The following is a 21,666-nucleotide window of genomic DNA, read 5'->3' as shown; positions in this document are numbered from 1 at the left end:
GAACTAAAGAAATAAACTCAGCTCAGAGCCGGTGCCCGCGGCTGAACCCGCGGCTGAGTCCGTGGCTGGAGCCGGAGCCCGCGGCCAGAGCCGCGGCCGGGCCCGCAGCTCGCGGAGGCTCGGGCACGTTGCATCTCACGTGGTCAGAAAAAAGTGAAAAAAGTGTAAAGAAAAGACGTCAAACTTAAAGAAACGCTCGCGGTGGACTTTTTCAAAATAAAAGCCAGTGAGAAACAGGCGTTTACAATAAAATAAATATATAAATAATAAAAACTGCGTTAAAGTTAAGCAAAGTTAACGCGTTAACGTGCCCGGCCCTAGACAAAATATATTTATAAAGCACATTTTGAGGATAGTTTGCACAGTATAATTTGAGGATTTTATTTAAATTTCACAAATCATTTTTCACATCAAAAGATTTTGTTGCTAATATGAAGGAAACTTATAATAAAGTAATGCATTTAATATTACTGTAATTTAATATTGAGAAATTGGTCAAATATTTTAGGTTGCCATGTGCACAGTATCATCATATTAGCACTTACACCTATACATAGGTTAAATTTAGATCTGCATATTTAGCCAATGGTCATAATGTTATGCCTGATCATTGTCTTAGAACCAGTGGCACAAAACCATTTAAAGTGCATATGACAGGTTTGGATGATTCTCTAGTTTTGACTTAATATAGTGGCATAATACCTGTTGCAAATATAAATGATAGTTTTACACCAATCAAGAAGCCATTTGTGAAGAAAAGTTGAAAAATCTGTTGAAAATTAAATTAAGTGCAGAGTTCTATTTTAGACCCACACTGATGAGATGACATAATATGACATATAAAGGAAGAATTCTGTCAAAAAGTTTGGCACATTTTACACAAAAGAAACACATTTTTTCTGATACTTTAAACATTGTTTCAACAAAATAAAGGTATTTTCTTCAAATAAGAAAATGTTTTTTCAAGTGTTTTCTGTCAAATAGTAATTCTTGTATATATCAGAGTTTTGGGCCAGTTTTCAAACCTAAAAAATAGTTAAACTGGGGAAAATTTTTTTTTCAGTAAATATAATATTTTAATAAATATAATGAGCTTAGTCATAATATGAGTTTTAGTCAAATGAGTTGTTCAAACTGTCATAGACACTTTAAGAATTTACTATCACTCAATCCCTTCTCTGTCCTCCCCTGCAGACCAGGAAGGCCATTCAAGAAGCTCGGCGGCCGTGGTCGAAGGAAGCGCTCCGCATCGGCCAACTCTTCGTCCAGTTCGTCTTGCGATGGTTACCCTGGCGACGACAGGCTGCTCTTCTCGATGCGCGAGGACGATGACTTGACCCAAAGCAGTCTTCGTTTCAACAACAAGACCAAGGGTTTGATCGACGCACTCACAAAGTTCTTCACGCCATCACCGGAAGGGCGTAAGGCGCGTCAGGAAGTGGTGGACTACTCTCAGCAGTGCCGCATCCGTAAGAAAGCCAGCCGCAAGGGAGATGGAGATGACAGGGCGGGTAAGGGGAAGGGGTGTTTTCTGCTGTTTGCAATAGCTCTCTGTAGCTAAAAGCAGTAATTTAATACAGCACTAACCCCAAGAGCTTTTTTTTACAAACTAATTGGCTTGAAGCATACTAACAAACATATGCTGCACAGTTTATTCATGCAATGCCTTTACCAAACCTAATTACACTGCTCTACCCACTCAGCTCTGCCATCTTGATCTATAAACTGTGTGTTTAACTAATGATATTTGGTCTTGTACTGTATCTGGAAATTGCAGAGCGGTGCTAAAAAGGCTAGCATTGATTTATTATATTTCTTTTGCTTGAGAAAATGTTTGCTCATGCATTAAAAAAACACTTCAATTTTTTTAGAGGACACCTGCAGTTGTGCTTCTACTGGGTCCCAGCACACACTGAGAGCAGAAATATTGACAAGACGATTAGCTCTGTTTTGGCCAATAGTCTCTTACTGACAATAGCTGGATCCACAAGGTCTTGAGTCTATTAGAGTTTATGACACCCCTCCCTCAGATGTCTATCACTCGTCCCCTGGTGGCTTTATCAGCTAAATAAATCAGTGTTTCTCAAACTGTGGTACAGGTATCACTGCTGGTACATGGGCTTTCTTTTGGACTTTGAAAATTGATTATTAATCCTAGGTTTTGTCTTGAATTCAGAGTTTTAGACTTGGTCTAGACCTAATTTTGTGATGCTTTTACTGACTCGTTTTTTTTACCACGCCAGAACTTGCAACTATCTATTTAGTTTGATTGTAATTTAGTTTAAGTCCAGCCTTAAGTCATTTTAATCAATGAAATGTGGTACTTAAAAAGCCCCAAATGTTCTAAAGTGGTACTTGGTATGGGAAAGTCTGAGAATCACTGAGTTCAATAACCCTGTATGTGAACCATAATGTTTTCTGTGGCAGTGCATGTGTCTGTCTGCGCACTGTGGCTGTAACATCACTGTAAAAAAAGAAGAAAAAATCAATCGTCAGACATCTTGGCTCCCTGTCTCGAGAGCCTCTCACAAGACTTGCGCTAATGGTGACTGTGTTTTCCAATCCCCAGACAATCAGGAAGGCAGCGACTGGCGTGACGAGGATGATAAACTGCCCGGTCACGAAAATCTGACAGAAAAAGACATTGAGTTATTCAGACACATCCAGGAGCTGGCTCTACAGGTGCACTAAAACTCCTTCGGTTTACTGCTTTACTCCTCGCATAAATCTACTATAGCATTGTAAATCTACTTGAGCTGTTTGGAATGTGGCCACATATAAAAGGTAGCTACTGTTAGTTTTAAAATATAGTGGTGCTTTTTCCAACCAAATGCATGCTTTACTCTAAATACTATGCAGATGTACCAATAGTGGTAATTATTGATTTCCGATATGATACCCATTTCTATATAGTGCCATGTCTGTTTTTGTTGGATGTATGGAAGTTGTACTAAAGCACTACTACCCAGCATTGATTTCTGCAAAGTAGCGTACTTAATGCCCACTAAAAAGGGTGTAATGAGATTATAAGACTATAGTTAGTGCATCGTTATTTAAATTGCAGGAGTTGAATGTGTTGCAACTATGAAATGTTCCCTTTGCAACCCTAACTGTAACGAATTTGGATTTATTTATCTACTTTTTTGTCCTCCTTACCCTTTGCAAATACAGAAAGTCGGAGTGACCGGACCTCCTGACCCCCAGATGCGCTGTCCTTCAGTCATAGAGTTTGGGAAGTTTGAGATCCAGACGTGGTATTCATCTCCATATCCGCAGGAATACAGCAGGTAATAAGATGAAAAGTAATCATTATTTAAAGTATTAACTGAACTATAAACTCTAAATGGTGAGTACATGCTTTAATATTGCCTACTTTTCATTTACAAAGCTATAGCAATGATGTGGTAGCGCTGGAAACATACATTTCAATTTTCAAGTAAAAAAACAAAAAAGTCTATTTACTGTTACTGTAATAGTGTATTTTCAAGAAATATAGAGATGCTCAGTAGTCATCTGTTCCTTGCTGTGTTTAGGCTTCCCAAACTGTACCTGTGTGAGTTTTGCCTCCGCTACATGAAAAGCCGCAGCATCCTTTACCAGCACATGAAGAAGTGCCAGTGGTTTCACCCTCCTGCCAACGAGATCTATAGGAAGGATGAAGTCTCTGTATTCGAGGTAAAATTTTTCACCAACAGACTTAATATATATGGCAGTGTAGTGGTAGTGTTTATCCTTCAGACAATTGTGGCTTGATTTTCATCCTGCTGTGCATGTTATCCCTATGTACTGCCATCTTTCAAAAACATACCATTATAGGTGGTTTTATATAGTATAGTAGTACATTATAGTATTTGGGTTTATGACTTTCCCCAGGTGTTTGGAATTTCCTGTCTGGGATCATTTAGTGTCTTGTTTGCAAAGCATGGTCACTGCAGCTCTTGTTTCTTGGCTCTGCAGTCCATTCTCAACTCTGAGAGGTGGCGAGCTGCCAGACTGAATCCTCCCTCCTTTTCTTTTGTCTTTCTCTCCTTCCCTCTTTTCCAATAGCCCCAGTCTCTCAAGGCACAGCTTACAGTCAGGATCATTGCCCAACACCTACTTTTACACTGGTCTGCTGTGCTCTTGTGGAGTGAGTCTGCTAATCTGCCTTATTCTCTTTACAGGTTGATGGAAATGTGAGCACAATCTACTGTCAGAACTTGTGTCTGCTGGCCAAGCTGTTCCTGGACCATAAGACCTTGTACTATGACGTGGAGCCTTTCCTATTCTACGTCCTGACACAAAATGACAGCAAGGGTTGTCACCTCGTTGGATACTTTTCTAAGGTGGGGCTCAATTTCAGCCACTGCTCCACATTTCAAAGATGCCATTGCTTTTTTCATGCTTTTAATTTATATAGCTTAAGTATTTAGACAATTTTATCTGTAATATAAATTTACTTCCTGGATATGTATACATAATGGTCAACATGTATGTATTGTATCTGTTAAGAGCTCAAACTTCTGCCAAACATATAAATTTGATCATTTGTAAAGCTTTGCTTTCTTTGTCTCTAGGAAAAGCACTGTCAACAAAAATACAATGTATCATGCATCATGATTCTTCCACAATACCAGCGCCAGGGCTATGGACGATTTCTCATTGACTTCAGTAAGTTTATTTGTTTTTGTTTGCTAGCATGTTCCCCATGTGTTTTACAACAATTTCTATGTTTCGTTACAGGCTATCTGTTGTCAAAGCGTGAAGGCCAGCCAGGATCACCAGAAAAGCCTCTCTCTGACCTCGGCCGGTTGTCTTACATGGCCTATTGGAAGAGCGTTGTGCTGGAGTGTCTACATGAACTGCGCGATCGACAAATCACCATACGCCATCTAAGCAAAGTAACAGGAATCTGCCCACAAGACATCACTTCCACCCTGCACAGCCTCAACATGCTGGAGCAAAGAGGAGAGCGGTAAGAGACTTGTCAGGATTCACTTGCAGGCTCTTCTTTAGTATTCATCTAAGTGCAGATGACAAAGAAATAAAGTGGGGATGCAATCAAAAACAAAAATGCCAGAATAATGTGCCTGTCAACAAGAAGAAATAAAACGTAAGAATATAAATATAACAATGACAACAACTAGAAACAAAAATATTAAACTGAACAAACTGACTTATTTGTGTACAGTGTAACCTGAATATATAATTCTGACCCATATCGTGGCTTTTTGTTGTCACCTACTTATTTCTAGGGAGATAAGTGCTATATATACATAGAACTTTCCCAGCAAAGCAACAACATCTCCTTGAAGACGAGCAGGTCGCGGTCCTATCATAAAAACAAGACTGAGACAAAGTTGTTTTTGCAGAATGGTGCTGGTACGACGTGAGAAGCTGGTTTCAGACCACATGGCTCGTCTCAAAGCCCGGCCGCGGCAGCTGGAGGTGGACCCAGAGTGTCTTCGATGGACTCCAGTAATTGTGACTAACACCGTGGTTTCTGATGCAGAGGGGGAAGATGACGATGACGACGAAGATGAAGCTGACAAAAATAAACGCAAAGAGGTAACGTTACAGTTTCATAGCAGGAATTAATTGTTTTGTTCTTGGCTTTGCTGTTAATGAACAATTATGATTTACTTTTATAGATAAAGCCGAATCCTAAAGCCCCATCAATGTCTTGGCACATGCGTCAAGCCAAGAAAAGGGAGGATGAGGAAGAAGATGAAGAGGAGGATGAGGAGGAAGAGAGAAAAAGCTTTCTGGGTTTTCCCATCGGCCAAAGTTCCCCAAACTCTGCTCCAGCCCGCACAGCCCCTGCCTCTGAACCTCAGCGTCCTGTCCCTCCAACCAATGGAGAGCGCCGACCCCGTGGACGCCCGCCCAAAAACTGGCCGTGGGGCAAAGGGCGAGATGCTCATCCAGGACGCCCTCCTAAGATCCGGCCCGTAGATGATGAAGACGAAGAGGAAGAGACTGAGCAAGACAAGACTGTGGGCTCTGCCAGCAGCCCCCCACCACTCTTCTCTTTGGACAGACAAACAGACTCTGTACCTTTTCACAAACTGGGAATGACCAGTCACTCTATAACCCCCTCCCGGAGAGGCCGCCCCCCCAGAAAAAAGAGAGGTCCCAAACCCAGACTGAGTGAGGGGCCTGGGGACAGTCTGGGCCAGCTGTCTGGAGTCCCCAGGCTCGGTGACACCTCTCCCATGAGGAAGAGCTGCTTTAGTGAGAGCAGTGATGAAGAGGAGGAAGATGACGAAGATGAGGATGATGAAGACACGAGGGCATGCTCCCCTCCGATGCTCACCAAGCCAGCCATGGGGCTCAAGTGTAAGGTTAGTAAGGAAACGAACTGAGTACAACAGTTAATAACTTTGATGAATTTGTGACATTGATCTGTATCTCAACTCTATTGTTTTTCATAGAAGCCCCTAAGAAAGCGGCGTTTTCGCCAACGTAGTCACCCCCACAGCAGCGTGGTGACGGAGACCATCTCTGAGACCACTGAGGTCCTGGATGAACCCTTTGTGGATTCAGATTCTGAGAGACCTATGCCCAGACTGGAGGAAGAAACACCATTTGGACATCCACTGAGGCGATACCCTCCAGCCCGCTCTGCTCTGCGCTTATCTGACCCAGGACCAAAAAGGCCCCGCCTCAGCCACTTCACTGACTCTGAAGATGACGGTGTGCATTGTCAAGTTATTAAACTGTCTTTCCTTAAACTCCCTTTGCCTAATACCTCCTTCCTTCTCTTCTTTTTCAGAGCTTACCCCAGTCCTGAAGCCTGTGTCCATTCTCTCTGCATCCCCCACTGACCCTTCTAACCCTGAAACACCAGTCAAAAAGAAAAAAGGCTGGCCCAAAGGGAAGAGCCGCAAACCTCTGCACTGGAAGAAAAGGGGGCCAGGGAGACCTCCAGGCAGTGGGGCTAACCAGCGGGCTGCTGCTGAAAACCAGAGTGGGGATCCTCCACCGCCTAAAATTAAGATGAAGCCTGGCCGCAAACCCAGAGGCTGGTACCTGCAGAGAGCTCAGGAGGAAGCAGAGAGGCAGGAACAGGAGAGGCGGAGACTCATGGACCAAATGGACAAGGACTCATCTCTGGACGAGCGCAGCGCCAATCGCGCATGTCGGGATAACAAACAGAAAGACTCTGATGAAGAGGACGATTATCTCCCTAAACCGGTTGAACAGAAGGTCCCCAAGAGGAGAGGCAGGCCACCCAAAAACCCTGCCCTCCGGCAACCTCCCCAGCCTGCCCCAAAGCCACCCCCTGCCTCAGACCCTGAGGAAGAGGAGGAAGATGAAGAGGACGATGAACAAGAAGAGGACAAACCAAGCCGACCCCCGTCCCGCCCTCTTCTATCTCCATCCTCTTCCTCATCCACACCGGGACCTAGAGCTCCCCCTTCTAGACCTCAGGACACTGAGGGGGACCATGAGGAAGATGAGTATGATGAAGAGCGGGAGGAGGAGGACTGTAGCAGCATGGGCCGCAGGGCAGCGGTGACACCAGGCTCAGGCAGCCGGCGCAGTGATGACCATGACGCCGACGATGAAGGGGATGGGCACGTAGATGACAAGAGCAACAAGAAACGTAAAGGCCCAGAATCTGATGAAGAAGAGGAGGAAGAGGAGGAAGAGGAGGAGCCGGCCTCTCGCGCCAGCTCCCCTCCAGTTAAAGAAGAACCTCAAGGAGAAGCTTTTTTAGACATGGAGAACAGCGTGGCCAGGGAGTACGTCAGCAAACAGGAGGAAGAGGAGGAGGAGGCTGAGGAAGAGCAGGCTCCAAAGAGCGGCCCTCCCTCGGTCGACCCGCAGCAAGATGAGAGAAGGCGCAGAGAGCAGGAGGAGTCTGCCGCAGCCGCTGCAGCTGTGGAGACTGTCACGGCCATGTCTGTTCCATCAGAGCCTATGGACCTCCCGCCTCTGCATGAAGATAAGAGTGTCACGCTGTTGATGGAGCCTCAGCACCCCCACCCAAACCCACCAGACCACCACCCCCACCATCACTCCAATGAGCTAGACCTGGAGACCGTTCAGGCGGTCCAATCTCTGACACAGGGGGAAGCCCAGGAGGACGAGGCTGAACCCCACCCACACCACGGGGCATACCAGGACTGCGAGGAGACCCTAGCTGCCTGCCGGACACTGCAGAGTTACAGTCACACAGGGGAGGGGGAAGAGGAGGCTCTGGCTTTGGTGGAGGATTGTGGGGCATCACAACACAGCAGCCCTATGCCTAATCCTCCTATGCCACCTCTGCCCAATCAGTCAGTACGCTCAGTTAACAGTCCTGGGCTGCCATCTGCCATGATGGACACAACACCGACTGGGCAAAGGGGGGGCACCCCGGGTCCAACTGGAGCTGGGGGCAATAACAGCAGCACTGGAGGAGGGTACACTCAAATCACCCCAGAGCACCCCAGCTCTCTGTCTGCTCCCTCTCAGCAGAACATGGAAACATCGCCCATGATGGATGTCCCGTCAGTGTCAGACCACTCACAGCAGGTGGTGGACAGTGGCTTCAGTGATTTGGGCAGCATTGAGAGCACAACAGAGAACTATGATAACCCCAGCAGCTATGACTCCACTATGGGTGGAGGGGGGAACGGGGCGGGGAACGGGGGAAGTGGAGGTGGTATTTCGGCTGCTGTGGCAGGAGCTCCCACTGCCTCCTCTTCATCTGCCCCTTCCTCCTCCAGTTCTGCAACGCCCTCATCGTCCCAGTCCAACAGCTGTTCTTTCGCTCCAGCCCCCACTCTCAACTCCTCCACTGGGGCAGGGGGGCAGCTCACTATGGGCAGCTGTAGCCACATCCAGCAGACGGGTCAAGGACCAAACAGTGGTCCCAGTGCCAATAATGTTGCAGTACCACAGCCCCCACCACCCCCTCCTCCGTCCAACACCCCCGGATGTGGCATCAAATCTCCTCAAAGCTGTGGTGTTATAGAGAGACCACCCAGCACCAACCAGCAGCAGCAGCCACAGCCCCAAAAGAAGGTCCCACAGCAGCCTCCTCAGCAGGCCCCCAACTCCCAACCTGCTGCCTCAGCTCCACCACCCCCTCCACAACAACAGCAGCCTCTATCCCAGTGCAGTATGGGTAATGGCTTTGCCTCGACACCAATGATCATGGAGATCCCAGAAAGTGGTGGAGGAGGGGGAAGAACTCTCTATGAACGCATGGGCCAGGACTTTGGCACAGGGGGATACCCCCAGCCCTCTGCTACTTTTAGCCTGGCCAAACTGCAGCAGCTCACAAACACCATCATGGACCCTCATGGCATGCCATACTCCCACTCTGCATCAGTCACTTCCTATGCCACCAGTGTCTCCCTGTCTAACCCCGGGCTGGCCCCATCACCCCACACTCCTCTGCCCCAGGGCCAGCCCACCATGACCCCACCTCCCAACCTCAGCTCTGGCTCCATGAACCTGGGCTCCCTTCAGCTGCAGTGCAACATGCCCACCACAAATATTGGCCTGGGCCCCCCGCCACACACTCAGCGGCTACAGGGGCAAATGGCCACTGTGAAAGGCCACATTTCTATCCGCTCCAAACCCACCCCGCAGCTGGCGCCAGCCCCACACCAGCAGCAGCTCTACGGGCGCAGCTCTGGTACCGTGGCCATGCAGGGCACCCCACGCACTTTGGCCGTGCAGCGAGGTATGATGCCCAACCTCATGCCCACACCGGCCCCATACAACTCCATGAACATGGCCCCCCTTAATGCTATGTCAGCAGCAGGGTACAGAATGCCCCAGCCCATGATGAACAGCAGTTATCATGGCAACCCTCCTTACATGAACCAGCCTGCTCAGTACCCTATGCAGATGCAGATGGGGATGATGGGAGGACAGGGTTACCCACAGCAGCCTATGCAGCCCAATCACCACAGCAACATGATGTATACTGCTCCTTCACATCACAGTTACGCTGGTGTCCCAAAGCAGCCACCGTACATGAGCAGATGAGCAAAGGACTCTTGGTGGAATCGGAGTCAGAGCGGGTTACTCGTTTACTCTAATGTCATTACTCCTGATCCCTCTGCACTGCCAATGCAGGCACCATAAAGAGGAGAACAAAGGAGGTTAAGATGGTCCTAGGGTTTCCTGTTTTTCTATGTTGTCATTTATGTCCATTTTATTTTGGGAAGATCTTCCCTCTCCCTCCAGCTGTGGGAGCAGTCAGCAGGTTAGGGGCTGGCATGTGAACATGGACCTCAGTAGGGCGCTGTTGCACCAGGCCAAACCTACAGCTCTCCGTAAAAGGGGTTTGCTTGTGCTTCCCTGATCCAGCACTATGGAGGCGCAAGGCTGGACAAAGGGGAAACTAGGAAAAAGACAATACAGGAATACCTTACTTTGTCAGACTGCTTATGAAAAAGTTAAATGACTATATCCAACCATGCACACAATCTTTTAATTGATATAGGAAGCCTTATCTTAAAAAAGACAATGAAACATTGGACACAAACATGTTTTGTTCAATTTATTGTTGACTTATTTTTCTTGTTTTTGTTCATCTTAAATATTAGTGTGCAGTCCAGCCTCTTAAATGCTTTGGTCTTTATATATGTTGCATTCTCAAATGGCTCTTGTTCACAAATACCTGAACATCTCTGGTGGCTTTTCGCCTTGATTCATAAAATCTTGTGCGCAGAGCCTCAGTGTCCGAGGTGAGGCTGAGTCTTCCGGGATGGACCGTGTTGTACCAAAACACACAGACATGGAGGAGTTACTGTTTATTATATGTCCATGAGTAAAACAAGTAGCATTATTTTCCACTTTGTCAACACAGCATTTAGATGTAAATATTCTGGTACTTCCCAATATAATACTCAGCCATACATACACATTCTGACTAGCCTGAACCAATCGGGGGCTTGTTCAGAATATCACACTCCACTGACAGTGTACAATGTCAACCTTTTCTAAGTTATGCGGATGCTGAACAAAATTTAATGTGACGGCTTTTAAGGAAAGTTATATTTGATTATAGCTGACCACCATTCTACAGTATACATTCAAGTGTTACTGGCCCAAAGAGGTTGAGGACTTTTTGAAAAGTGTTTGTTTTGTTTCAAAGCTGTTTTTTTTTTTTTTTTTTTTTACTATGGCAAATTCTGCACTCCTAATGACTAGAGAAACAGCAATGGCAGATATCGTTTTCAAAGATATCAAAATGCTGGATCTAGTGCACGGACCGGCCCTCAGAGGCACTGGTCAGAAGCAGGGTCAGGGGCAGATTTGGAGGTCCTGGTTGGTTGAAGGGTTCAGAAACGTGAAGCCTTGACCAGTATTCAAAGTCGAGAGGAGATTTCATTTTCTGACCCACCATTGCATATTTTGTGTGTAGACTTTTGTTATTTTTGTTTTTCTTTCTGAATTTTATCAGACGGGGCAGCTTCCTTTTATGACACAAGCTGACTCTTTTTGACTTTAGAAACCAATTGTAGAGAAAATGTTTTTCTATAATATAAAAGGAAATTCTGACATGATATTGGTACTGTCATTTTTTTTTTCACTTCTGTTTCAGGAAAAAAATATTACATATTTTTTAGCTCGACTCTTGGGTAATAATTATTAAGAAATTCAAAACCTAAAAAAAAAATACCACTCACTATTAGTGACTTTCAGATGCCTTTAACCTCTCCATTCCATCTCATCTCTAGAGTTTTTCTATCTTTGTGTAGTATATTAATGCTATTTTAAACAAAAGGACTACAAATATCTAAAGGTCACTTGGCATTCTTTTTTTTTTTTTACTTGTGTGTGTATAGGCTGACTTCCTTACAATTACAAGGCATGTAAAAATGAGCTCAGTATATTTCTGTCTGTTTATATCGCTTCCCTTTTTGTATCCTTTGTAATTGTACATGTTGCGTTGTATGCTAAGAGAGGGCGCAAAATAATGAGGAGGTATAAGCTGGGCACACAGTGAAAGTTGATCTGTGCTTGGCAGCCTCTACTCTACTCTGTTCATGTATGTATTCCATCTATTTGTTTTTCTTTCTTAGCAAGTACTTTCAAAGAACTCTGTACATTTTAACATAAAATGAAAATAAATTATGTTGAGCCATTTATGTTTCAATACAGCTTCTTTTTCGTAGATTTGTTCGCTACACTAATGTGCAGATACAAATGATTATTCCCTAACGAATAAGCATAGTAGTCATTTTATAAACTATGAGCAAATTCATAGTATTTTACAGTTATAAAACATCTTCAAGACGTTCAGAAGAATGCATGTTGACTTGACCTAGTTAACTGAATCTTACACAATCCAGCAGTTGTCTCTAGAGGGAACCTTCTTTAGAGATTCACTCCTTGTCCACTAGATGTCGCCACTAAGTCAAATACAAAGAGCTATCGTGAGAAATAAAACATAAGCATTTAATATATACCAGTAAGCCTAATGTAACTCATGATAACCTCATAGTATTGGCTATTAATAAACCTAAGTAGGAAAAGCCAAACCTGCATAAGTCGTTTGGACTTTCTCAAAAATTGGATTGGTACTGCTTTTTTTATGCATTTATAAAGCGTCAAATGACATGTGTAGTGAAACATTAAGAAGAAGTTAACTAAAATAAATTGCAGAAATTGTATAAAAGTAAACTATATACAATTAATTTTGATATTGCAACAAAATGTCAGACGCTGTCTAGCCAATCATTTCTGGTGTTTACTGTAGCGATCACGCTTCAACCCAATCAGAATGGATTAAATTACAACAGCTTCCGCAATATTGACCAATCGGTAATCGCATTGGGCGGGCTAGTGTCGGAATTGTGGCTTCTGATTGGTTGAGGCTCAGACCCTTCAAGCCTCACATCACGATCTGAACCACCTAACGGGAAGCAACGACGGCGGCTTAATCTTTAATTGAAAAAACGGAGAAAGGCGAGACAAAACTGTGAGAACTGTCCTCGGTAAGTGTGTAGCAAAATACAGATATCTATAGCGAGGAGTAAAAAAATGCATATCTTGCGCAGTTACGTTGATCTGGGACATTTTTATCCATGAACGGTGAGAGTGGGCTTTTCCTCTTGTCATGGGACTAAAGGAGGTGGAGGCAATGATGGAGCATCTTTCTCCGTATGATCCGTAAAGGCCTTCAGTTTATTCTCAAATGTTGCCAGCTGTTGTCAGTATTCATTCGGATCTTGTCTACTTTACTTGGTTGTGTTCACCTATAATAGTAATTCGATAGCTTGCACGCATATTCAATGACTGTTCCGGTGTCGTCTATCAGAGCTATTTGTGGACTAACAAAAGTAGCTAATCGTGTATTTCATCGTCTTTTTCATGAAAATGCGTATTTTGTCTGCTTACTAAACTAATAGTATTATAATAATATTTAATACGTTAGAAATGGTAATGTAATTTAAAATGATAAAGCATGCTATAATCTTCATAAGGCTCCATTACAACTGCAAAAACTACTTTATAAGAAGCTATATTTTTGCCTATGAAATATAGTAAATAGGGGTTGTATTTAACTAGTAATGAGGTGATGTTGATTCTAATTATTGTATCTAATTAAGTAATTAATTAAGTAACTGGTTCTAACTACTGTAGCTAAAAATAGATAACTGTATTAGACTTTTTAAATTTTATTTTATAGTTGTCATTTTGGTACAGAGGCAATTTGTTCATTCATTCAGTCCCTGTTCTTATTCAGTAGTGTAGGAGTTTTTTCAGGGTTCAATGCCAATTTTGAAACTCTTGCGCTCCATCAGTACTAATGTAAGACCACATCATGGTAACATAGTCTGACTCTTGTTTTTGTGTTTTGTCTCCTCCAGCCCTCCACCCCACAGCCAACATGATTCACAGCCTGTTCCTCATCAACGCCTCGGGGGACATTTTCCTAGAGAAGCACTGGAAGAGTGTGGTCAGCCGTTCTGTGTGTGACTACTTCTTCGAGGCCCAGGAGCGAGCTTCAGAGCCAGAGAACGTCCCTCCTGTGATCCCCACTCCGCACCACTATCTCATCTCTGTCCTCCGCCATCGCATTTACTTTGTAGCAGTCATACAGAGCGAGGTGCCGCCGCTGTTCGTCATCGAGTTTCTGCACAGAGTTGTTGACACTTTCCAGGTATTTCACACCACATCACAACATTCTGTAAGGCTTGTGTTGAATGAGAAGGGGGCAGGTAATCTTAAAAGTGCCATGTAACTTTTCTGGTGGTCCGTCACCTGCTTGTCTCATTGGAGGTGTTTTTGCTTTTCTTAGAATGTGCCACAGTATGTTAAAACTTCTCTTTCTCAATGGAGACAAGCAGGTGGCACTTCCAGTTCAAGTTTAGATCTGAAGAAAGGGGACCTTGCTTATGTTTTTGAAGGCATTATTGAAAGTGAAAGCAATAAATAGATAGATGCGGTTAAAGGTGCACTAAGTAACTTTTGGTGGTCCAGCACCTTTAATGCCACTGTATGCAACAACCAGAGCAATAATATCTCCATGGAGGCATGATAGATGTGTGGTTTGTTGCATAAACGAGCAGGAACAATGAACCTTACTCCTTATAAAAAATGATCCCTCACCCATATCTTATCTTTTTTCTGTGTAACAACCAAATAGTGATGCAGCAATAAGGAATTTTTTCATATTTGTTTTTGTCAGGACTATTTTGGGGTCTGCACAGAGGCTGCTATCAAAGACAATGTGGTCGTTGTCTATGAACTTCTCGAGGAAATGCTGGACAACGGTTTCCCACTGGCTACAGAATCCAACATCCTCAAAGAACTCATCAAGCCCCCCACCATCCTCCGGACCATGGTCAACACTATCACAGGTATAAGCTCATAGTAACTGTCGTACAACCGCAATGTCAGTCAGACAGTTATTGTTCAAAGTATAAGTTTAAGTAGCTGGTTTTATAAGTTGCATACAAATTATTTAACTTTAAGGTGCATTGTGTAATTTTTCTATTGGAGGGTCCGTCAGATGCTTTCCTCCATGGAGATGTTATTGCTTTGTCTGAAATGTTTCACATTATGGTATTAAACCTTCAGTCTTTATGGAGACCAAACCACACCAAGTTACAGGTCAGATCTGTGGAAAGGCAACTCCGCTCACAGTCAGAATGCCTGTTTTTCTAGATATTTTTAAGCAATAAAACCAGCCGTGATTGAATAAATGTAATGTAGAGCTGTTTACTGTCATACTATGGAACATTCCAGGCAGAGCAATGACATATCCATAGAAACAAGCAGGTGACGAACCCTCCACCAGAAAAGTTACACATTGCATCTTTAATTATCAAACATGATAACTCTGGGCCTGTATTACATTGCTGGTTTCTTCATTATTTTTCATTGTTGTTAAGATGTTTTTTGTCAAATGTGCAGGTAGTACAAACGTGGGTGAGCAGCTCCCCACTGGTCAGCTGTCAGTGGTGCCATGGCGACGCACTGGGGTCAAATACACAAACAACGAAGCTTATTTTGATGTGGTTGAGGAGATCGATGCCATCATTGACAAATCAGGTAATGCATGAAAATAAATTTGAATTAAGTTGATCTTTTATTATTAATGTATTGCAGTAATTCTGATAATCCTTTGCCTTCCAGGATCAACCATTACAGCTGAAATTCAGGGAGTCATTGATGCCTGTGTTAAGCTGACCGGCATGCCTGACCTCACACTTTCTTTTATGGTGTGTGCTCACACTTATGTTGCCTATTTCTTCCTTTGTAAAATGTGAACCTCCCCCTGTAAATAGTTGAAGAATATATAGTTCTTTGCATATATAAAAAAAAGTTTGATATGGAATAAGGGTATCACTGTTATCCTGTTTTGCTTGATTGCAGAATCCTCGGCTGCTTGATGATGTGAGCTTCCACCCCTGTGTGCGGTTCAAACGCTGGGAGGCTGAGCGCATCCTCTCCTTTATCCCTCCAGATGGAAACTTCAGATTACTCTCATATCACGTCAGCTCTCAGAAGTGAGTGCCATTATCAAAAAGTGACATTTTTAAGTTGAAATGGGAGTTATTTTAAGTTTTAAGTTAAGTTTTACTTTCTACCAGATGTAGTTATTTGTTTACATCTGTTGTCTTCGCTATAATGAATATTAATTACTATTCAAAAATGTTTAATCCTTCACAGACTGCTTTCTATATACAATTTAAATCCTTCTCTACTCAAACTTGTAAGTGTACTATGTAGCTTTTTGTTTAGGGGACCGTCACCTGCTTCTTTGTATGGATATGTCATCGCTCTGCCTTAAATGTTCCACAGTATGGCATTAAACTTTACATTTATTCAATTACAGGTGGTTTTACACCTCAAAAATACCTAGAAAATAGATTAATGTGTGAGCATGGTTGCCTCTCCACTGATCTGACCTGTAACTCTGGTTTGGTCTCCATGAAGATAGAAAGGTTTAATGCCATACTGTGAAACATTCCAGACAAAGCAATAACATAACGCAGTATTTGACTGACACTCCACCAGAAAAGTTACATAATGCACCTTTAAGTTCTTTCTACAGCAAGCTGAGAAAGTTTTTTCATAATAGAAGAATAGGATTTTTTGCAGTATGTATGATAAAAAAGATGTTAATTGTCCTATTATTGTAGTATGCAAATATTGATTCCTTATGGTTTCTGTTGTCCTTCCAGTTTGGTGGCCATCCCAGTTTATGTCAAACACAACATCACGTTTCGCGAGGGCAGTTCTCAGGGCCGTTTTGACTTGACCCTGGGCCCCAAACAGACGATGGGGAAAGCGGTGGAGTCTGTTTTGGTGAGCAGCCAGCTCCCGCGAGGCGTGCTCAACGTCAACCTCAACCCCTCCCAAGGAACATACACGTTTGATCCAGTCACGAAGGTACTGACACACAGAACTGCAGCTGTATGTTTGCACAAAGGGTGGAGGGATTAACACGTGACCTGAAGCCAACCTTGTGGTGACAGTGTGTGTGCGAGTTTATACAAATCGTAGAAGAAGTGTTAAAAGGACTATTGAACTCAGTTGATTGAACACAGATCCACTAACCCACAGGTTGGCGGTGTGATTCCAGTTCTCACAGATGAATGCTGTCATTGTGTTCTTGGACAAGACACTTAACTCACCTCTCCCCTAGTGTCTGTGTTAGAGCCCGACCGATATGGATTTTGCTGTGGCCGATATAAAACCAATATAATGGAAGTTGGAGCTGCCGATAGCCGATATAATCACTGATATATTTAGTGATGTAAAAATTCACTGTAAATGTTGAATTGTTTAAAAAACTTAGGTTTGGCTCTGGTGGATTTTAAATTGGGTTTATTTAGGCAACATTTATTGTTATTCTGCCTCTTTACATCATATTTACAGACAGTAGGTTGACTTAATGGCATTTTTGCATCACATTCTAGACACTAGTGATGGGTATTCCAGTTCTTTTTAGAGAACCGGCTCTTTTGGCTCGGCTCACTAAAAGCTGCTGGTTCTTTTGGCTCCCAAGTGGCTCTTCAGATTGTTTTGTTGCAAGCAGGACTAAAGCAGGTCTAAAGCAGGACTGAATCAGGACTAAACCAGGTCTAAACCAGGGCTGAAAAAGGACTAAACCGGGACTTATTTATTTTATGCTAAACTACAGTCAAATATGCTCGTTTTTTTTTTTGTTTTTGTTTTTTTTTAATCCTACGTACACGCAAATTTCTCAAAGTTTCGTTTTTAGCCGCTGCCGCTGTCAAACCACGAATCTGCACGCGGCGTGAAGAGAAAAAAAGTGAGAGAAAGAGAAAACACGGCTCCCAATAAGGATCAGGCTCCCGTCGTTCCCTTTAAAGATCCGGTTCTAAGAGTCATTTCGTTCGCGACGGACCCATAACTAGTAAAGAAAGTAGCGCTATTAGCCTTTAGCCGTAAATACGTGCGCGCCGCGGTAATTAATTATATGCGCAAATGTCATAATTCACACCTCTATTCACAGCTCATTTACATATCAGTGCAGGTCCAGTAGCAAATATACGGCCAATATAGTCACTTTAGAACAGACCAATAGAAAACAGTCTGTTTATGTGCGGGAGCTACAGCAGCTAACCCATAACAAATGACAAAAACTAGCTTCAAAGTCGACATATTTCCAACACTCACCGCTCATACAGGCTCCTCCTCACATCACAATTCTGCACTAATAAATGTCCTTTTAATCCAGACTCAAACCGATTGTCCGTAAAAAGAATATAATCTCAGTGTTTGGATCTGTGTCTGCGGGTGTAAACAAACACACGTGAGTGACGCGACTCTGTGGTGTGTTCAGGGACAGTACGGACACACACAGACAAATGACTCGGTAGATAAATACTGATGTGGAGCCACATATTAGGATATTTATCTGTCTGTAAATTGGATTAAATAAACAGAATGTAGAGCGTCTAAGCTTTATAACGAGGTATAACATGCCCACGTGAAATATCGGCCCCTATCAGCAAGCATATCGGCCGATAGCTGATATGCCTAAAGTTGCCCTTATCGGCCGATAATATCGGCCAACCGATATATCGGTCGGGCTCTAGTCTGTGTACAATGGTATATGAATGTTTGCGTGAATGGGTGACTGGTTCCTTGATGCTTTGAGTGCCTTGAAGGTTCAAAAGCTCTATATTAAAACAAGTTACCATTTACCAATTGATAATATGCAAAAATTGGATAATGTATGTATACATTTTCACGTATATAATAGTGACAACCAAAATATTGTGCTCGTTGTGCAGTTGCTGTCCTGGGATGTGGGGAAGATTAACCCTCAAAAGCTCCCTAGTCTGAAAGGCAGCATGAGTCTACAGGCTGGAGCCTCCAAACCAGACGAGAACCCCACCTTCAACATCCAGTTTAAGATCCAACAGATGGCTATCTCAGGTACTACTAGTGCACAAATGTTTTTATTTAACTCACTGATACGGTATTATTACAGAAATATTTGTCAGATTCTTATAAAGGTATAGGTCAATGGCTGCAGTGCATGAGCTCTACAAATGTTTGAATGCATTTTCAGTGGTCAGTGCACACTGCACATTTTATTGGGAGTATAGTTACACATAGTTAAAAAAAAAATGCTGTAGTTAAAACATTTCTTTATGTGTGTTCCACATTCTAGTTACACTATCATCTATCAAGTCTTTGTATAAACCTTTTACATACAATTACAGTTTGACATAATGGCGTAAATAACAGCATTTTTCAGCCATCATAGTGTTTTCATTTTCTGTTGTGCTCAGCTGATCATCACCTGACAGTCACAGTCTATATGCCTTATTATATTCTACCACCAGATGGCACTAAACGCATGAGCGCTGTCTCACATGACTTCACAAACAATTACAGCTTTGAATATTGGATCAAATATATTACTGAGCTTACATTGTTTCATAGGACTCAACATTTCAATTACAAGCAAAAGATCTTTTAAAAATTCCTAGTAAGTTAACATGCAATCTCACTCATTCATTATTGTTTTTCAGGGCTGAAGGTGAACCGCCTGGATATGTACGGAGAGAAGTACAAGCCCTTCAAAGGCATCAAATACATGACGAAGGCTGGCAAGTTTCAGGTCCGGACGTAGAGACTGCTGCCATTGGACCAAACCGGCAGAGGACAGAGGCTTGTGAAGGGGGAAGTGGAGTTCCTGTGGTTTATGCATTTGTCTATTTACACTGGAGGCTCCATGTAGCAGAGTGGACCATTTCACACAGAGAATGTAAAAACAGCAGGCCCATATTCATTTCATACTGTAAGTTGTGTTTTGTTTCACATTCACTAAACCATTCCACTAAACCAGCTTATTGATTGTGCTTGTTGCTTTATCAGTTAAAACCAAAACACACTCCTTCTCCAAAAAGGGTATGAGGTTGTTTGTCTATTATGGTCTACCAACATTTCCAAGTCTACTGTATGTTTGCCGTATGTAGGTGTGTCCAAGAATTCTTCAAATGCTTGATTATTTTTTTTTTTGTTTTTGATGTGAATGTGAATGCATGGTCTTCTCAGTGACCAAAACCAACCTTCTATTCTATTCTTCTATCCATTCTGTTTTTATGTTTTGTGGATACATCTCAAATTTGCTTGTTTTTGCTACTCTGTTGCTACAGCATCATGGCACCTTGATACAGATGGGGTGGGATGGCTGGAAAACTGACTGCAGCTCTTGTTTTTACTTTTTTCCCCCCTCTTATGATCAGTATTTCTCAGAACGTTTCTCCATAATTATGAGGATAATGTTATGGTCAATTATAGTACTTCTTCCTTTATAGTGAGACCCTGTTGAAAAACTTTGCAAATACTTTTTTTTGTCACAACACTGGATTCAGCACATATGAAAATGTGACAACAAAGCCGTCCTTTTGGTGAACTTTTTCCATGTGCTGTAAGAAATCTTAATTTATAATGTAATATTTCTATTTATATTTCTTGGTACTAGTGGTTTGATCCAAGTGCTGGTAACACTTCTTTTAAAATGCAAATTACAAACTACACAAGGACTATTTATTTATTCCTTGCTTAACTGGATTATTAAATTTGGCATAATTACATTCAAATCAAACTATCATCCTGTATGTGTTATATTTTGCATCATAGTTTTTCTTTATGTACTAAATGAGCTCCAGTAGTGTGTCACCATGGCAGTTGAGTTTTTTTTTCTTTCTTTTTTTAATTGAAACATGCCCACCAACACATTTGGGCCTCACACATTTGGACTATTTGGTAAGAGCTACTGGTAATACTGTACATGTATCACTCAGAAAGAGTTAAAATGGATAATTAGCCAGGATCTGCAGGAGAAATAAAGAGTGTTTTTTTTTGTGTCTAAGAGCCTCCAATGGAGAGTGACACAGATAAATAAAGATTTGATGTGTGAAATCAGAGTGGGCATTTTTATATAAATAATCATATGCTGGTTTAAATTCTTGTGTTATTTTTTATGGACGTGTCCTGTAGATTGAAGTGTTATGTTTTGTTGGTGTTTTTTCTTTCTCTGGAAAAAATACCAGGGCTTTCCCATATGGTGGCGTTGTTGCATCGCTATAAATATATTGAAGCCGACCAATTTAAAGAGCCTACCAAAGGGCGCAAATCCACGACATCTGGTTTAAATCCCATTAAGATCTATTCAGAAAGGAGTCAATCTACATGCGCGCTCTAAAGTACAATTACGCACACTTTTACGCACGGCACCACGAGCCCTAATGTGGTTTTTGGTTCCATCAGAGGACGCCAGAGTGGCCCCATAGATCCATAGAGTGGTCTCAAATGTCCAAGGGCCATTCCTGACCGCTTCTGCCGCGTCACGTCACGTGCTTTTGCGTGGCCATAGCTGGACAGACTCCACTCCATAATTTACTAATGACTTAGACCCCCTCCAAAAACATACTACCTTTTCCTCGCCCTGGGCCCCCTCCCTCGTGCACACCCCATCAGCCTAGGCCACACAGCTTCAAATCACTTAAGAAAAGTTTTGCTCTAACTTCCTTCTCCTGGACGGGTTTAAAAGTTCCGCATTTGCGTTTTGTTTTTTTGTTTTGGCGATTTAAAGCAACTAACCAGTGCGTCTTAACGTTCAAGGAATTTGAAGACATTCGAGCGTCAAGTGGAGAAAAAAAAAGCCTGGGGCCAACGTGTCATCGGTGTGGTAAGTTACTACGATCGATGCAGTAACTCGTGTTTTATATTAGA

At 42.8% G+C, this 21,666-nt stretch overlaps 2 protein-coding genes across 4 annotated transcripts in view; both read left to right on the top strand.

The window, feature by feature from the left end:
• kat6a (K(lysine) acetyltransferase 6A) overlaps positions 1–12,076 on the top strand; it is a 29,190-nt gene extending 17,114 nt beyond the window's left edge. Inside the window, exons 7-17 of one of the 2 annotated variants that reach the window (XM_055161388.1) lie at positions 1,195–1,469; positions 2,570–2,682; positions 3,172–3,287; positions 3,534–3,675; positions 4,164–4,325; positions 4,557–4,650; positions 4,723–4,954; positions 5,352–5,547; positions 5,631–6,323; positions 6,414–6,675; positions 6,755–12,076. In XM_055161388.1, the coding sequence (XP_055017363.1) occupies positions 1,195–1,469; positions 2,570–2,682; positions 3,172–3,287; positions 3,534–3,675; positions 4,164–4,325; positions 4,557–4,650; positions 4,723–4,954; positions 5,352–5,547; positions 5,631–6,323; positions 6,414–6,675; positions 6,755–9,969 (5,500 nt within the window). In that variant the 3' untranslated portion in view covers positions 9,970–12,076. Of the gene's footprint in view, positions 1–1,194; positions 1,512–2,569; positions 2,683–3,171; positions 3,288–3,533; positions 3,676–4,163; positions 4,326–4,556; positions 4,651–4,722; positions 4,955–5,351; positions 5,548–5,630; positions 6,324–6,413; positions 6,676–6,754 lie in introns of both variants that reach the window. The other variant, XM_055161387.1, reaches the window with a different exon arrangement.
• A 737-nt stretch (positions 12,077–12,813) lies between these two features.
• On the top strand, positions 12,814–20,853 carry ap3m2 (adaptor related protein complex 3 subunit mu 2). Of its 2 annotated transcripts, none has more exons than XM_020928325.2 (9): positions 12,814–12,929; positions 13,806–14,098; positions 14,627–14,798; positions 15,355–15,492; positions 15,577–15,662; positions 15,817–15,950; positions 16,629–16,836; positions 18,711–18,855; positions 19,458–20,853. In XM_020928325.2, exons 2-9 carry the CDS (start codon positions 13,826–13,828, stop codon positions 19,556–19,558), a joined length of 1,257 nt encoding a protein of 418 aa, XP_020783984.1. In that variant the 5' UTR covers positions 12,814–12,929; positions 13,806–13,825; the 3' UTR covers positions 19,559–20,853. The 2 variants fall into 2 exon arrangements, with proteins under 2 accessions (XP_020783984.1, XP_055017368.1); XM_055161393.1 differs by lacking the exon at positions 12,814–12,929 and adding an exon at positions 13,074–13,144.
• The last annotated feature ends 813 nt before the right edge of the window (positions 20,854–21,666 follow it).

This window comes from Boleophthalmus pectinirostris, unplaced genomic scaffold (assembly GCF_026225935.1).
Source record: "Boleophthalmus pectinirostris isolate CB_2022bp ecotype Guang Dong unplaced genomic scaffold, ASM2622593v1 HiC_scaffold_4, whole genome shotgun sequence".
Taxonomy (NCBI): Eukaryota; Metazoa; Chordata; class Actinopteri; order Gobiiformes; family Gobiidae; genus Boleophthalmus; species Boleophthalmus pectinirostris.
The sequence above is the reverse complement of the archived record's forward strand: the minus strand, read 5'-3'. Positions and strand labels throughout refer to the sequence as shown.